Source organism: Rhinolophus ferrumequinum, chromosome 4, assembly GCF_004115265.2.
Source record: "Rhinolophus ferrumequinum isolate MPI-CBG mRhiFer1 chromosome 4, mRhiFer1_v1.p, whole genome shotgun sequence".
In the NCBI taxonomy this organism is placed as follows: Eukaryota; Metazoa; Chordata; class Mammalia; order Chiroptera; family Rhinolophidae; genus Rhinolophus; species Rhinolophus ferrumequinum.
The window spans coordinates 95,824,246-95,843,188 of NC_046287.1; the positions used below are offsets into that span (position 1 = coordinate 95,824,246).

At 36.6% G+C, this 18,943-nt stretch overlaps 1 protein-coding gene across 2 annotated transcripts in view; it reads left to right on the forward strand.

Annotated features, from left to right (window-relative positions):
- STARD13 (StAR related lipid transfer domain containing 13) overlaps positions 1-18,943 on the forward strand; it is a 499,960-nt gene that overhangs the window by 219,499 nt on the left and 261,518 nt on the right. Inside the window, exon 4 of one of the 2 annotated variants that reach the window (XM_033104423.1) lies at positions 3,999-4,067. The exons of the other annotated variant lie outside the window; for it this stretch is intronic. Coding sequence (XP_032960314.1) covers positions 3,999-4,067 — 69 coding nt within the window. The remainder of the gene's footprint in view (positions 1-3,998; positions 4,068-18,943) is intronic. 2 annotated transcript variants of the gene reach the window in all.

An 18,943-nucleotide genomic window follows, 5' to 3' on the forward strand; every position in this document is an offset into this window, starting at 1 on the left:
GGTAAAGACAGTCTATTCAATAAATGGTGCTGAAAAAACCTGGACAGACACATGCAAAAAAATGAAGCTGGACCACCTCCTTACGCCATATACAAAAATAAATTCAAAATCACTTAAAGACTTAAATGTAAGATCTGAAACCATAAAATACCTAGAAGAAAATATAAGAAGAAACATCACAGACATTACCCGGAGTAAGATTTTTACTGATATATCCCCTCGTGCAAGGGAAGTAAGAGAAAAAATAAACATGTGGTATTATATCAAACTAAAAAGTTTTTTCACAACAAAGGAAACCATCAATAAAACAAAAAGGGATCCTATTGAATGGGAAAAGATATTTGCCAATGATATATCTGATAAGGGATTAATATCATGGATCTATTAAAAACTCACTCAACTCAACTCCAAAAAAACAAATGACCCAATTAAAAAATGGGCAGAGGACTTGAAGAGACATTTTTCTAAAAAGGACATACAGATGGCAAACAGACATATGAAGAAATGCTCAACCTCACTAACCATCAGAGAAATGCAAATAAAAACCACAATGAGATACCACCTCACCCCAGTCAAAATGGCTGTCATCAATAAATCAACAAACAACAAGTGCTGGCGCGGATGTGGAGAAAAGGGAACGCTTGTGCACTGTTGGTGGGATTGCAGATTGGTGCAGCCACTATGGAAACCAGTATGGAGGTATCTCAAAAATCTGAAAATGGAACTACCCTATGATCCAGTAATTCCACTCCTAGGTATCTATCCGGAGAAATCCAAAACTCCAGTTCAAAAGTCTTTATGCACTCCTATGTTTATTGCAGCACTATACACAATAGCTAAGACATGGAAACAACCAAAATGCCCATCGGTAGATGACTGGATTAAGAAAATGTGGTACATTTATACAATGGAGTATTACGCAGCCATAAAGAAGAAAGAAATCTTACCATTTGCAACAACATGGATGAACCTAGAGAACATTATGTTAAGTCAAATAAGTCAGACAGAGAAAGATAAGTACCATATGATCTCACTTATATGCAGAATCTAAAAAAGAATAAGCGAATGAACTAATCAGAAACAGTTTTGGAGACAAAGAGGAAAAACTGAGGGTTGCTAGATGGGCGGGGGGGTGGGGGTAAGGGGGAAGGTGAGGGGATTAGAAAACAATCAGTAACCACAAGATGGCCACGGGGTTTTGAAAATTAATCTGGGGAACGTAATTCAGTGGTTACCAGAGGGTAGGGGAGTTGGGGGGTGGGAGATGAGGGTAAGGGGGATCAAATATATGGTGATGGAAGGAGAACTGACTCTGGGTGGTGAACACACAATGTAATTTATAGATGATGTGACACAGAATTGTACACCTGAAGTCTATGTAATTTTACTAACAATTGTCACCCCAATAAATTAAAAATAAATAATTAAATAAAATTAAAAAAAAAACCTATCTCCTTTCTTGACATTCCACATGTCAATGTATACAGTCAGTCTCATATTTAAAAAGATATTAGACACAATTATTTTCCATAGGCAACAGAAAATTGAGGCTGGATTAGAAAAAGAAGCTCTACTATAAGAACTAGAGAAAAATTGTGTAATTGGTGCATGGAAACAGTATTTAAAAAGTTAGGTAACTATGGGAGGGGGTGGGGATGAGGGAGAAGGTGAAGGGATTAGAAAGCACAACTGGTCACAGCAAGATTGCTGTGGGGATACGAAGGACAGTTTGGGGAATATAATCAATGATGTTGTAAAGATTTTATAGGGTATCCGATGGGAGACCACTTCATGGATGTCTGACCCCTGTGCTGTACATCTGAAGCTGAAGCTGAATAATACTGAATGTCAACTATAATTTAACATATATAGTCACAGGATATGGAGTAGAGCATAGGGAATTGAGTCAATGGAATTGAAACAGCCATATACAATGTCAGAGGGGTAGTAAATTGGGGGAGGGGGTTATTACTTTGTGAGGGGTATAAATGTCTTAACTATTACATTGTTTTGTACACCTGAAACGAATAAAAAAAGTTAGGTAACTAAAAAATAAATGCTTTAAACATAAATGATGATATTTTACATTTTAAAACAATTGCTACATAAGACTAAGGCTAAATAAGACTAAATATTAAGCTTCCCACAATTTTCATGGTAGGTTCACTGCTGGAAAATTAAGTGTATTCAAATCATGTGAAAACTACTTTCTGTCTGTACATAAAATGGAATTCAGGCCTAGTTTCAGAGAAAATCAGATAATAACTTATGTGGTAGGAGATTTGAAAATCATAGAAAATGGAGGGCAATTTTTCACTGTGCAGGTTTGTCCCATGGCTTTCAGGATAGTCACTAAATTCTACCAGAAGCTCCCAATGATTGCAATGACCAAAAATGTACTCTGCTCACTTTTACCCCAAATGCATGCCTCTAGGAGGCGTAAGATCTCCACTGGAAATCACTGGCTTCCAGAGAAAGAATACCCTTGCATTCGAGACGTTCCACACTCCGGCACTAATCTAGCAGTGTGACTTGAGCCTGGGTACCACCTGGAATGGGACTGAGTGTACTGAGCTCTCTGTTTCTTCAGTTGAGTGGTGCCAACCTGGGCGTGCCAGTTCTCACAGTCCCTAGATACTTCAAATGCTTCCTGGGCACTCTGCTTGTTGATGGCTTTGAAAGAAGCTCTTCTTTCCAAGTAGGAGGCATAGGCAAGGCTTCCTGCTGCCTACTCTACTCACCAAAAACAAAAACAAAAAAGGCACCATTGAATAAAAGAGGAGGCAGTGCATATCTGCTATTCGATTTGATAATTACATATTTGATGGTTTTTCTTTTCCCTGACCTCTTGTATAAAGGGAGACCTCAATTTTGGTTCATCTTTTGAGTTTTAAAGCCTTCTATTTTCTATTTTTAGCTTCAAAACTCACATCAAAACCAATCTGTCATTTGATAACAACCGGAAGTTCAAATTAGAAAACTCTCAGACTCAGAAAGGATTGTACTTTGTCTTTAAAAAAGTCATCCTTGAATTGTGAAAGCAAACTGATTTCTCAAAATTCACTTAAGGCTAGCTTGTCAGACCGTCTATTTTGGGTAACATTGCAGTTTCCGAAAGGTTCAATTGAGCTACAGAATAACATACAACATGAATTTTAATTTTTACATATGAAAACATATCCCTATTGCTTATGGCCTTGTTTGATAAGCAATTCGTACTCCCTATTATCTAAGGGGTGAAATCCAGAACACTTGTCCGGCCATCAGAGTTCCTAAGCAGCCGGACTGCCCTTACCCCAGCCCCTCCCACGCTGCCGGGCGAACTTCACCTCACTCCCTCCTCTGGCCATGTACACTTCCCTTCTCACAGGTGTCACCAAGTCCAGACGAGGGAGACTCTGGGCCTGCAATTGAACCCCTACTTGGTCTCTTAATCACTTCATTTTCAGAGTCAATTTTTTATAAGTACAAAGCAGGCAAAATAAGCTGCAGTAATGCACATAGAATGCTTAACACATACCCTGGCACACAGCAGGTGTTCCAGAAGTGTTAGTTCCTTTGTCCTGCCTTTTAAGGTCTTCATCTCATAATCTATGTATGTGTGTGTGTGTGAGTGTGTGTGTGTGTGTGTGTGTGTGTGTGTGTGTGTGTGTGTATATATATATATATATATATATATATATATATATAAAACTGTCTTTGAAACCAGCCCAAATTTCACCTCTGGGAAAGTTTCCCTTGAGATCTCAGCTGGAGGTACTCATTTATTTACAGATGAAGAAATTGCATACAGAGAAATTAACTAGTTCAGGGCTTCATGACTGCTAAGGCTAGAGCACAGATAGATTCCAACCTAGGTAGCTTGGCTCTAGAGTCTGTGTTTTTGTTTTTTAATATGACATAGATTTTTAAAAACCGTTTCATTTAGATATAATTTATGTGCTATACAATGCAACCATTTAAAGTGTAAAATTCAGTGTTTTTTTGTATATTCACAGAATGGTGCAGCCATCACCACAATCAGTTTGAAATCATTCTTATCACTCAAAAAAGAAACCCCACACCAAGTAAGTAGTACCTTCCCATTTTCCCTTCAATCCTACCCTCTGGTGTCTGGCCACTACTAGTATCTTTTTGTCTCTATGGATTTGCCTATTCTGGACATTTCATGTAAATGGGATCATATGATATGTGGTCTTTGTGTCTGGTTACTCTCTTACCATAATGCTGTCGAGGTTCACCCATGTGTGGCATGTATCATCAGTACTTCATTTCTATTTATTTCTGAATAATAGTCCATTGTATGAGTATATTACATTTGGTTTCTCTATTTATCAGCTTGTGGACATTTGGATTCTTCCCATGTGTTGACTATTATGACTAATGTTGTTATAAATATTCATTACACGTTTTGTGTGAACATATGTTTTTATGTCTCTTGGACACATACTTGGAATTGCTGGGTCACGTGGTAACTCTGTATTAAATTTTTTGAGGAACTGCCAAACTATTTTCCAAAGTGAATGCACCAGTTTACATTTCCACCAACAATGTGTGATGGTTCTGATTTCTCCACCTCTTCACCAATACTTATCTGCATTTTTTACTATAGCCATCCTATGGGGGTATGAAATAATATCTGATTGTGGTTCTGATTCACATTTCCCTAATGATTTATGATGTTGAACATCTTTTAATTTGTCTATTGGCCATTTGTATATCTTCATTGAATAAATGTTTGTTAAATCTCTTTTTAAGGATAAAAAACCCATTTCTATATAGTGTTATTTGTCTTTTTACAGTGTTGAGTTATAGGAGTTTTTTTTATATATTCTTGTGTACAACTGTTATATATAATTTGAAAATATTTTCTTCCATTCCGAGGGTTGTCTTTTCACTTTCTTGATGATGTCCTTTGAAATACAAATTTTTAAAATTTTGATGAATTCCACTTTATTTATTTTAGTCCTATGCTGCTTTTGGTTTTGGTGTTGTGTCTAAGAAGGCTTTGCTTAACCCAACCCAAAGTTATAAACATTTACTCCTATGCTTTCTTCTAAAAATCTTGTAGTGTTAGAACTAACATTTAGGTCTGTGATCACATGGAATTAATTTTTATGTATGTCCTAATGAAGGAGTCTGGCGTCATTTTTTTTGTTTGTTTTTTGCATGTGGATATCCAATTGTTCCAGCATCCCTTGTTGAAAAAAACTATTCTTTCCCCCACTGAATTGACACTGTTGTTGAAAAAAAGCCCGTGGGTTTAATTTCAGTACTGGTCTACCCCCTTCAGTCACACGCCCTGTGTCAGATTCCTTCATCCTCATGAACTACATTTTCTTTCTTAATCACACCATGTTCTTCCACAGTCCTGTGCTTTCCTGCACCCCTCCAGTCCGTCTGGAATACACTTCTTCATCCTTCTGCACGCCAAACTCTTCTTCTCCTTAAAGCCAGCTCAGATGGAACCCGCTTTGTCTAGTGTTTTTGGCTTTGCCTCCAATCCATTATTTAGTCCTTTCAAATGTTTTACTTTCCTTTCAAATGTTTTACTTTCCACACTATATCATTATCTAGTTATTGACCATTTCTCTGCTTTTGTTTTGAACTCTCATTTTCTTTCTCCAAGCGCCTGGCACCGGGCCCAGCACATAGTAGACACTATAGATGTAAATCTGTTGAAGTGAATCAATGAAAATGGCCTTGGCCAGGAATTGTAGACCCTATAGGAAATCCAGCAAGATCCTAAAGAAATCAAGTATTCAATAAGTATGATGGTTAATAAAAATGAAAACTGCAACTCACAGAGAAAGCACTATCATTTTTTCATGCTTCTCCTAAATTTCCTGCGGACGTATCATTGCTGTATCACTGTTAAGGACAGAGAAAGCTAGTGAAAATGTTATAGGACCATAAAATGTTTAGTGAGCTAATGTGCTTTCTAATGTATCTTATGCACTGCATTACTGAGAATATTTTAAAATCAATGTTCTTAATGCCTATGTCTTGCTTAGTTTTGACAGGATATTTAAAGAAGATCAGAATGTTCTAGTTGGCGATTCACAGCCACTTTCCCATGTTTTGGGCCCTTATTTTTTGAAGAAAAGTTATTTATAGAGTTGTTTTTGAAATCAACATTATATACAAGTGTCTGAAACTGAGGTCTATGGAATACTGCAGTAAATAATAGAAAATAACAATAAAATGAGAGGAAGATACATTCCTAAGGCCAATTCTAACAATGACAGCAACAGCAGAAAAGCTAAATAGAACATTTTATTTCTTCTTGTCAAATTTTTCTAAATGGATGTTTTTCAAATTGGAGAATAATATACACTTGTAATAACCAGTAAAATAGTATAAAGAGGTTTAAATTAAAAGTTAATTATCCCCCTCTCATTCCTCTTGACACTGCTAAACAACCACTTTTAATAAGTAAGTTTTTGTTCACAGCATTCTCTTTTCCGTTACAAACATTTATATGCCTATAGACATGTCTTAGGTATCTATGGCAGTGTAACAAAGTACCCCAAAAGACGTGGAGTGGGATTATTGGCAGTTATCTTCGCAGACAGTCTACCCCAACATTCATACCTAGAAGTTGGCTGCTTTGTTTAGTTTTTGTTTGTTGTTTGGTCTAGATGAAACGGAAGCATAGTAATATATTACTATAAAACTCTTCTTAATAATATATTATAGGCATACCCATGGACCACAGAGATCTAATTCTAGCTCTATTCCTCTAGTTTCTTTATGCATATTACCCACACATATGAAGGTCTGACAATTAAGTTTGTGAACTTTTGCAATGATGTTGCTGAACTTTTTTGATATCAGAGGGATTATTCATTATGAATCTGTACCAACTGGACAAACAGTTAACCAATTTTACTATTTGGAAGTGCTGAAGAGGCTACATGAAAAAGTTAGATGAAAATGACTTGAACTACTCACCAACAATTCATGGCTCTTGCATCACGACAGTGTACCAGTTCATATGGCACTGTCTGTGAGGGAGTTTTTAGCCAGTAAACAAATAACTGTATTGGAACACCCTCCCTACTCACCTGATCTGGCCCCCAATGACTTCTTTCTTTACCTGAAGATAAAGGAAATCTTGAAAGGAAGACATTTCGATGACATTCAGGACATCAAGGGTAATACAATGGCTCTGATGCCATTCCAGAAAAAGAGTTCCCAAATTGCTTTGAAGGGTGGACTAGGCACTGGTGTTGGTGCATAGCTTCCCAGGGGGAGTACTTCAAAGGTGAACGTAGTGATATTCAGCAATGAGGTATGTAGCACTGTTTCTACATGATGAGTTTTCGAACTTAATTGTCTGACCTTGTATGCCGGGAGTGCCAAAAAAATGTATACACGTGACTTCTATTCATTTTTTGTTATCGGTATATATTGAGTATTACAATTTTAATACAGTTTTTTCCTTTCTTAAAATGTGTATACCTTTTTTTGGTATACTCTATTTGTATGATTTCAGTGAACTTTTTCTCTCCTCTTTCTTTATAACATTTTAATAATCCCTTTCTCCTTACCTTCCCCCATAGTACTCTTTCTGCCTCACCTACATAAGATAAACCATGCTGATAGCTAATGTCTTTCTTTCCAAACTTTTATACTTAATAGTTTGTTTCATTTTCTGTTTAATAAAAATGAGATCATACTATTCATCTATTGGTAACTTTTTATCCCCTCATTCAAAAATGTGTCATTGAAACTCCAATCAAGTCAGCTGGGAAAGAGAGAGAGATCTTTTTTGGTTTCCTTCCTCCCCTGCCCTCCTATCTGTCTGTCCGTCCGTCCATCCATCCATCCATCCATCCATCCAATCTTTCCCTTCATTCCTTTCTATAAATGTTTTAAACATTTTACTTTGAGATAATTATAGATTAATATGCAGTTGTAATAAACAATATAGAGAGATCCCATATACCCTTTATCCATTTTTTCCTAATGGTAACATTTTGCAAAACTATGGTACAATATTATGATCAAGATATTGACATTGACAGAATCAAGATAGAAAATATTTTCATCACCACAAGTATCACTCATGCTCTTTTTATAGCTTTACACATTTCCCTCCCACCACCACCCCACTTTAACTTCTGGCAACCACAAATTTTCCCCCCCGCTTTTCTATAATTTTATTATTTCAAAAATGTTATATAAACGGAATCATACACTATGGAATTTTTTGGGATTGACTGTTACACTCAGCATAATTGTCTGGAGATTCAGCCAGGTTGTTCGTTTCGTTTTGTTGTTGAGTAGTATTTCATAATACGGGTTTACCACAGTTAGTTTAATCATTTACCCACTGAAATGCATCTGGGTTGTTTCGTTTAGATCTATTATGAATAAAGCTGCTATAAATACTCATGTATAGGTGTTTGTGTGCACATAAGCTGTTGTTTCTCTGGCTAAATGCCCAGGAGGACAATTGCTGGGTTGTACAGTAGTTCCATGTTTAGATTTTTAAAGAAACTGCCAAAATGTTTTCAAGAGTGGCTATACCATTTTGCATTCCCACAGCAATCAACGAGTGACACAGTTTCTCTGTGTCCTCACTAACATTTGGTGGTATCATTTTTTTTTAAAGCCATTTCAATAGGTGTGTTGTGCTATCTTATTGTGGTTTTATGATGTATTTCCTTAATGGCTAATGATTGCAATCTTTTCATGTACTTATTTATCATCTGTCTATACTCTTCAGTAAAATGCCTTTCATGATTTTTGTTTGTTTGTGTTTGCCATTTCTATTCTTTACTGTTGAGTTTTGAGACCTTTTTAAAATAAATAAATAAATATGTGTATATATATATATATATATATATAAATATATATATATATATATAAATATATAACTTTCTTTTTTATTAGTTGCAGGTGCACAAAACAATGTAATAGTTATACATTTATCATTTATGTCCCTCACACTGTGATAAAATTGTAGTTGACATTCATTATTGTTCAGCTTCAGAGTCAGGTGTACAGTGCAGTGATCAGGCAGAGGACTCTTTATACACTTTAGATACTAGTCCTTTGTCGGATCTGTGGTTTGAAAAATATTTTCTCCCAGTCTGTAGCTTGTCATTTCATCCCTTCCACATAAGTGTCACAGAGAAAAAGTTTTGATGAAGTTTGCAAAAGAACCAACTCTTTGTTTTATTGATTGTCTTTATTATTTTTCTGTTTTCAATTTCATAGATTGCTGCTCTTATTTTTAGTTCTTTCCTTCTATTTGTTTTGGGTTTATTTTGCTCCATTTTTTTTTCTAGATTCTTGACATGGGATCTTAGATAATTAAAGATTTTTCCTCCTTCTAATATACATTTAATCTATACAATTTTTCTTAACTTTAGCTGTGTCCCACAAATTTTAATCTGTTGTATTTTCATTCAGTTTAATATTTTTTTCTTTTCCTTGAGACTTCCTTTTTGACCCATAGATATTTAGAAGTGTGTTTAGTTTCCAAATGTTTGGAGATTTTTTTTCTGTTAACTGACTGCTATTGATTTCTAGTTTGATTTCATTGTGGTCAGGGAACACCCTCTGGATTATTTCAGTTTTTAAAAATTTTGTTGAGGTTTGCTTTATGATGTAGGATATGACCTATCTTGGTGTATGTCCCATGAGCACTTTAAAAAAATGTTTTTTCTGTTGTTGGATAGCATGTTCTATGATAGTTAATTACATCCTCTCAGTTGATGATATTTTGAGTTATTCTATAATCCTTGCTGATTTTCTATCCAGTTGCTCTATCAATTGTTGAGAAGGAGGTATTTAAGTCTCCATCTGTAATTGTGGATTTGTTTATTTCTCCTTCCAATCCTATCAGAGTTTGCCCTACATGTTTTGAAACTCTGCACAAACTTATTTAGTATTATTATGTCTTCTTGGTGAATTTACCCTTTTATATTTACATAATGCCTGTCTCTATCTCTGGTAGTTTACTTTGTACTGTACCTCACCTTACTTGATATTAATATAGGTACTATTGCATTTTTTAAATTAATGTTTGCATGATACATCTTTTTTATTCTTTTAAGTCATTATATTTGAAGTGAGTTTCTGCCACTTCATTCTGCGAATTTCTGTCTTTTAATTGATATACTTAAACTATTTACACTTAATATAATTATTGACATGTTACAGCTTAATTCTGCCATTTTATTTTTTCTTTTCTGTTTATTCTCTCTGTTTTTTATTTGTTTTCTTTTTCCTGACTTTTTTGTGTTATTTGTACTTTTTTTAGAATTCCATTTTTATTTACCTGTAGTGTTTTTGAGAGTATCTTTTTGTATAGCTTTTTTAATGGTTGCCCTAGGTATTACATCATATACGCATAAACTATTACAGTTTGCTGGTGTTACTTTTACAGTTCAAATAAAGCATAGAGCACTTTTCTCCCAATACATCCTTTTAGTCTTCCCCATTTATGAAAATAATTGTCTTAAATATTTTCTCAACATACATTTAGAACCACATTAGATAGTGGTATAATTTTTGCTTCAACTGTCAACATTATTTGCAAGACTCAAGAGGAGAAGGAAAGTCTATTGTAGTTATCCATATTTTTGCTTACCATGTTCTTTCTTCCTTTCCTCTTTTATTGTTTTCTTTCTGTTTAGAGAATTTCCTTTAGTCATTCCTTAAGGTAGGTCTGCTGTCAACACATATTCTCACTTTTCCTTCATCTGAGAATATATTGATTTCTTCTTCATTTCTGAGGAATACTTTTGCTGGATATGGGATTCTGGTGTATAGTTCTCTTTTTCCACTTGAAAAATGTGGTGCCATTTTTTTCTGGACTCCATAGTTTCTGATGAGAAATGTGCTGTCATTCTAATTGGTTTTTCCCTATAGGTAACGAGTCAGTCCTTCCTTTCTCATTTCTCTCTCATTGCTTTCAGATTGTTTTTGGTTTTTAGTTTTCAGACTTTTTTTTTTTTTTTTTGTCTTTTTGTTCTCACTGTTGGTGTGTGTAGATAAAAACAAAAAAAAAAACAAAAACAGAACAAAACAAAAAAACAAAAACAAAACAAAAATCTGTTTGGAGTTTGCACAGCTTCTTGAATCTAGATTTATGTCTTCCCAAAATTTGGGGACTTTTTAGCCATTTTTATTAATTTTTTATTACTTTTTGACTCCACATTTCTCCTCTTCTTTTGAGACTCTGATGACACAAATGTTAGATATTTTTGTTATAATCCTACAGGTCCATGAAGCTCCTTTTTTTCTTTCTTTTTAATAGCTCTTGTTGTTCAGAATGCATAATTGTTATGTGTCTATCTCATAGTTCACTAATTCTTTCCTCTGTCCCTTTCATTCTAATATAGATAAAATCTATCCATTTAATTATTTGTTTCAGTTATTGTGTTTTCAGTTCTTAACTTTTTATTTGGTTCCTTTTTGGAAAGTGTCTATCTCTCTGTTGAGTATATGTTTCATTTGTTTCAAGCTTATTTGTAATTACTTTTTGAAATGTTTTTTATGATGGCTACTTAAAAATCTCTGTAAGATAATTCGAATATCACTGTCATCTCAGTGTTGGCATCTGTTGTTTGTCTTTTTTCACTCATTTTGATATCTTCTTGGATCTTGGTATGACAAGTGATTTTCAATTGAAACATGGACACTTTGGTTATTCCATTTTGTACCGCTTCATCTTATTTTAACTTTCTATTTTAGTTGGCTTCCTCAGACACTGTTCTGATAAGGAAGGGGGTGGAGAACCTCGTTACCTTGGCGTAGAAATCCAGGTTCTTACATGGCTTTCACTGATAACCTGGAGGGCGGTGGCTCCTTGTTACTGCTGGGTAGAGGTAGAAGTTCTGGCCTCCCACTAGGCCTCTACTGACACCTCCTGGCTGGGAGGGGTGAGAGTGTTTTGTTGCTGCTCTCACGTGCCCTCCACCGACACTGTAGTGGGTGGTAAGTGGCCTCCTTCCTACTGGGGATAGTGAAGTCCCTACTCAACCCTTAGGCCTCTTTTTTTTTTTTAATTTATTGGGGTGACAATTGTTAGTAAAATTACATAGATTTCAGGTGTACAATTCTGCATTACATCATCTGTAAATCCCATTGTGTGTTCACCACCCAGAGTCAGTTCTCCTTCCATCACCATATATTTGATCCCCCTTACCCTCACTCCCACCCCCCCACCCCCTTACCCTCTGGTAACCACTAAACTATTGTCTGTGTCTATGAGTTTTTGTTTCTCATTTGTTTGTCTTGTTCTTTAGTTGTTTTTCGTTTATATACCACATATCAGTGAAATCATATGGTTCTCTGCTTTTTCTGTCTGACTGATTTCGCTTAGCATTATAATCTCAAGATCCATCCACGTTGTCACAAATGTTCCTATATCATCTTTTCTTACCGCCGAATAGTATTCCATTGTGTATGTATACCACAATTTCTTTATCCATTCATCTACCAAAGGACATTTTGGTTGTTTCCATGTCTTGGCCACCGTAAACAAAGCTGCAATGAACATTGGAGCACACGTGTCTTTGTGTATAAATGTTTTCAGAATTTTTGGGTAGATACCCAGGAGAGAGATTGCTGGGTCAAATGGTAATTCTATTCGTAATTTTTTGAGGTACCTCCACACTGTCTTCCATAACGGCTGCACCAGTCTGCATTCCCACCAACAGTGTATGAGGGTTCCTTTTTCTCCACAGCCTCTCCAACACTTGTTACTATTTGTCTTGTTGATGATAGCCATTCTGACTGGGGTGAGGTGATATCTCATTGTGGTTTTTATTTGCATTTCTCTGATGATTAGTGATGTTGAGCATTTTTTCACATGTCTATTGGCCATTTGTATGTCCTCTTTGGAGAAATGTCTCTTCAGGTCCTCTGCCCATTTTAAATTGGGTTGTTTGTTTTTTTGTTGTTGAGTTTCATGAGTTCCTTGTATATTTTGGATATTAGCCCCTTATCGGAGGCACTGTTTGCAAACATCTTCTCCCATTCAGTTGGTTGCCCTTAGGCCTCTCCTAATACCACCCAGAGAGGAAGAGAAGGGGCACCTCGTTACTGCCAGGAGATGATGAAAGTCTTAAGTCTCCTACTCTGCCTCCTCCAACACCACCTGTGGCAGAGAATGTTGGGTGCCTTGTTAAAAGCTGGTGAGGGTAGAAGTCTAGGCTCTCCACTTAGTCTTTGCTGATTTGTGTGGAAGAGGGACTACAGTTGTTTTTGCTTTATTTTGTTTTGTTTTGTTTTCCTCCCCTGTGGTGTTTGGCTGTAGTAGAGTGATTACTTTCTAAAATTTCCTCTTACTAGCCTTCCCCTTTTATGTTTCTTTTGCTGGAGAGAACAGGCTTTTCTTGGACTTTTTGCTATTGTTGTAGTTTTGTATCCATTGGTGTTTCCAGGTTACCACCTTCTCCAGAGATATATTAGGCAAAAAACAAACATCAAACAAACAAACAATCCCCATTGGGTCCTGAGGTTCCTACCTGATCTGCCTTCTTTCTTCTGCCTTTCAGAGGCTTCTTATGTTTGTTTTATGTATAATGCACAGAGTTTTCAATTGTGTTTAGTAGGAGGAATTAGGAAATGTATATCTTACTCCATCTTCCAGGAAGCAGTTGTATTTATTTTTTACATTCTGCACAATAACTTTTGTTCTGAATGTGCCACAATTCATTCAACTATTCCCTTATTGGTGAGTATTGCCACTAAGAAAATACTGCTATTTTTATATTGATACCTATATTCTAACATATTAGTGCATTTATTTCTTAGGTAGAGATTTCAGGGAGTGGGATTGTGGGATCAAAGTTCACATGTATTTTAAATTATAATAGCTATTGTCAGATTATTTTATCGGTTCACATTTATAGCAGCAATATAGTTACAAACACTTTTACCCATATCTCTGCCAGCGATAGTTATTACTGACTTTATTATATTTTTCTAGTCTTAGAAGAACAAAGTAATATCTTACTTTATTTTACATTGTCCTCATTCCATAGTTTCATATAATTATTGACTATTTGTAATTAGTTCTGTTACTTCTTTTCATATCCTTTCTTCCATTGGTTTATTTATTTCCCCAGTAATTTGTAAGAACTCTTTGAAATTTTAGATCCTTTTTCTGCCATCTACATTATAAATCATTTTTCCAAAGGTATCAAATTGTCTATTGACTTTGCTATGGTGTCTTTTGTCATATACATTTTTTACTTTTATCTAGAAATAAATGTTTATAATTTCTTCTATCAGTCCTATTTTTATAGTAATAAACAGCCTGATATGTCAACTTTGCAATTTTTTCTCTGTGTATCTATTCTTTATTAACTCTTTCGTCTGAGTAGGGCCGGGTCTGGGTCAATTAAATCAAAAATCATCAGTCAGTTTGCTTTACTGAAACTATAATCTTTCTCTGTTACAGGCAAGTATAACCTACAATACTCGCAGTATTTTTGGGAAATAATAGCTGGTTTTCTTCCCCTCCATATTTATACGAATTATTTTATTTTCCTGTATTATTGCATTTTCTGATAGCAGAAATCCTTGACATAATTTTGATTCAACTGAAATGGTTTAACTTTTTAGAATCAATTTCCTGTTAAGTTTTAAGAGTCTTCATCAAATTTTAATATTTATTATTATTTTACTAATTATGTTGGACAGGGCATCAAAGCATTTGCAAGAAATAAAAAGATAATGTCAACCAACAAGAGCTGCCAATGTGCCTTTCTTTATTTCCCTCTTAGAGAGCCAAATATATGATGGACAGAAAGCCTCAGGAAAATAACTAGTTTCATTAGTCATCATTAGCATTTAGATTCAGAGAATGTTAGAGATGGAGAAAAGATTAGAGATAATTAGTCCAACCCATTTGCTCTATGAGGAAACTGAAACCTTGAGTGGATAACTTATTAAGTCACCATCATGAGTGGTTAGTGGTAGAGCCAGACTAGAAGCCAGTGTCCCTGCCTAGTCCAGGGTCCTCGCTCAGTTTGCCCTCCATTGTGTTAGGAGAAGTAAACGCATGTTGGGTTTAGTGTAGAATCCTCCAGACATCTACTTTCAATCAAAGTGAATCAGTGCACCCAAAAAGAGACGATCCTGTGCACTTGGAAATTCAGAGTTAAGCTTTGTGATGTGGTTATTTGTGCAGGATCCATTAGTAAAGCCCACTCACCCATTAAAAGCCCAACAAGAAACACATTTGTTGATCCTTGGCCTCTATTATTGTCCTCATTGTTACCCTCTCCCCTTGGAGATTTCCCCTAAAGATCTTCAGAGTCCTCAGATGACCTCCAATAAGACTCTATTTGCAAACAGCATGAAAGTTACTATCCTTTGGCTGACAAAATTCTGCCCATAATCAAATGATGGATGCTTGCACCTGTTGTTCTAGTGAAGCCTGAAGAATACCTGAAGTGAAGCTGCCATTCAGGTGGTGTCCTCAGTAACACAGACCCACGGTGTGGCCTTAGCTGTTTGCCAATGGCTTTGTAGGTCACCTAAAACAATGCAAAATTGAACCAAAGAATTTCAAAGCACCAGTGAAGCTGTCAGCTGTCTCCGGCTTTAAAGCACAAAGAGAATGATCAAAATGATGATTCTTCATCAGCCACTCATAAGGATAGTGCATCTTTATTTTCAAAATTTTTCTTTCCAAAGAAACCTATCTCTGTCTGTGCCCGCTAAAATGAAGCACTCTCTTAGCTTGACTCTGAGAAGGAGGCCCTTCCCTCCTTACTTGTGTTTTTTCATCATCACTGAAGTGCATGCCAGCAGAGCAGCCTTCCAGGACGCCCGGGCCTTAGAGGGATAAAAGGGAAAGTGACTAGCAGAAATGCACTGGGGGGGGGTACGGGGGGTTCTGGGAAATCTCATTTAAAAGCATGGAATCTGAAGTGAATCAGTCCACTTCTGGGAAACAAGAAAAGATATGGGAAAAGGTATAACAGAAGGTGCAAACAGTTTCTGCCTGCAGCCTGCCATATTTATGCCTTTTATTCTGGAGAAGGGTGCTTATTTCCACTGACAGGAGCTCACTCTGTTAGGGAACTTTCTAAATTTAATAAAAAAGCTGTGGTTGTTTACCAAAGTAAGGTATTTTTTATAAAATAAATGTAATAAATCTCGTTATGTCCTGATATTTTGAAGAATTCCAGTATTTTGAGTCAGAGATGTTGCCATGAACTAGATGAAGCCATAGATATCGTAGTGGTGGGACTAAAACAATTCTTTTAAAATCCACATTAAACACTAAAAGTTTTCTAGGCAATTTTGATACTCAGAAAAGCTGGAGTTCGGGTGGCATGGCTCCGAGAATTGTCAAATCCCTGGGAGTTGTGAAGAAAATGAAGCTCATTCTGCTTTAGATGATAACACCATGTCCTACTGGTGTTTTGGGCTGGGGCTGAGAGAGGCCCCCTCCTGCAGTTTCATCACGAGCACAGACTGGCACAGGCACTGTGCCAGGGGCCGAAAGTGTTCTGTGTGAATTGAGAAAAAGAGGAGCTCACGCACTTTGTGACTTCATTATGCCACACCGTCTGGGAGGATAATTGAAAAGAGAAAGTTGAAATGATCTTCTTGAAAAACTCTAGTTCTTTCAGTGCAGGCAGATGGTTTAAATATCCTTCACAAGGGGGTCCCCTTTTGTAGGGGAAGGCTCTCTTCCAACACAGAGGGGGCAGGAAGTCAAGATTCTGGGGTGGGTGCTGCACATGGTGAGGCCAAAGACCAGTCCTTCTTTCCTACCAGAAATGAGTGAGTGTGGGGGCAGGAGATCAAGACTGACAGCTACGCAAGTTTACAACCTTGGCCTTTTGGTTGGAAATGCATTCAGCATTCTAACTGATTCTCTTGGGATGTTATTTAGATCAGGCAAGATGTCTTCATTCTACACTATTAGCCTCTTTGCTCACAGCAAGTCCTTCGAAGAAGAGGGTATGTAGCACCTGCTCGTCTCTCTCTGCTCTCTGCTTCTACTTCCACTTACATTCATGGCCATAAACATCTTCCATGACACCAATAAAATGGAGGTGGTGGATCGTCTTGGAAGATTTTCAATAAATCACCTGACAACTACCCACCCTAGTCATATATCAGAAGCATATTCCTACCATGAAGAAGCACGCACACATATTGATTTTTATTAAGCTTGCATTAAGCACTTAGCAGAAGACAGCAATAAATTAGTAATCACCTCAGTGTTTTCCAAGTTCAACTGAAGTGGTACATTAGAGGAATTCTGAGGCGCTATATCAAGTATACACTACATAGGACACGGGGCAGGGAAGAGAGGAGAAAGGGAATGGTAAACGTGGAAAACAGGAAAAATTAAACTGTAAGGAGAATGTGCTGGGAAAAGTTGTGGTTGTAACGGTCGACATTCGTGTCTAACACAAAGGGAAGTTGAAATTCCGGAGTGTATTCCTTTCTTGGTAAGGTATTTGCACTTCTAGTTAAGACTGATAAATATAAACCTTATTCCCAGAAGGATGTTAGTATGCCCCGACCTGCCATGTTTTGAAACGAATTTGACTCTATTTAGTCAGGCAGGTACCATGCTGACTTCCAATGCCCATAACCAAGTGCCAAGCAGAACACCTGGAGTGGAGAAAACTGGAACCTCCTGTGTCAGGGCTTTTCTCTGCCAGCACAGGGGGAAAGGCAGTAGAAAATTCTGTCTATTCCATCCTCTGCTCCATAGAGTCTATAATTCACAGTACAACTTGTCACCGAGCAAGAACATTATGATGTATAATGGAAAGGAGAAAACTTGAGAGCTCTTCCCTCTCATTTTGTAACTTAAGGGTCATTCCCTTTATTCCTTCATCTTAGCCTAGGGGTTAAGAGCACAGATTCTGGCCCCATACTGTTTGAGTTTGCACTGTGACTCCATCACATACCAGCTGGGTGACCTTAGGTAAGTTACTTGACATCTCTGTGCCTTCATATTATTGTGCAACCAATGCCCAGACATTTTTCATCTTGGAAAACTCTGTACCCACTAAGCAACAACTCACCTTTTCCCTTTCCCCCAGCTCCTGGCAACCACCACGCTATGTCTCTATGAATTTGACTACACTAGATACCACAGATGAGTGGAATTGTACAGTATTTGTCCTTTTGTGACTGCCTTATTCCTCTTAACATACTGTCCTCAAAGTTCATCCATGTCGTAGCACGTGTCACAGTTTCCTTCATTTTTAAGGTTGAATGTATGTCCCACATTTTGTTTATCCATCCATCTGTCAATGGATACTTGGGTTACTTCCACCTATTCCTTTATTTTCAAGTAGCTAATATCTTATGAGACAAAGGTATGATGACAACATATACCCTTGGAACAAAGTTGGGCTTATGTTCTCTTTAAACTTAACAATGGAGCCTATTTCCTGGAGATAAATGATCTGACCTTTGGCTTATGTGATCCCAGCCTTTGGTCTCTCTCCTCATCATGTTGGTCACACAACAATATGAATATACTTAACAGTACTGAAGTGTACACTTAGACATGGTTAAGATGGTGACTTTTATATTATATATAATTTACCGCAATTAAACATTTAAAAATAAAAAGCAATAATGCAGATTCTATGAGAATAGGGTAAGATTACTTTATTGTAGCTTTAATGACATTCTAACAATAGATTTTCTCCAGTGACTTTGCAAGAATTGCCACCTGCCACCAGGCAATTAAAGCAATATTCCAGCCTCCAGACGCAAACCTTCCTAAGAAGCTGCTGGCTGTGACTGCAGCACTAATGGAAAAAATAACAAGGCTCATTTAAGCTCAGAGATAAGGATGGTAAAGACCCATGGGGAATATGTGTAGTACGTATGCTTTTAAAAATACCTGCCGCTACAAAAAGTATCATTTCCATCTGAAATGACATTTTTAAATAGCATTTTTCACGTTATGATTAAGCTGTTTCTA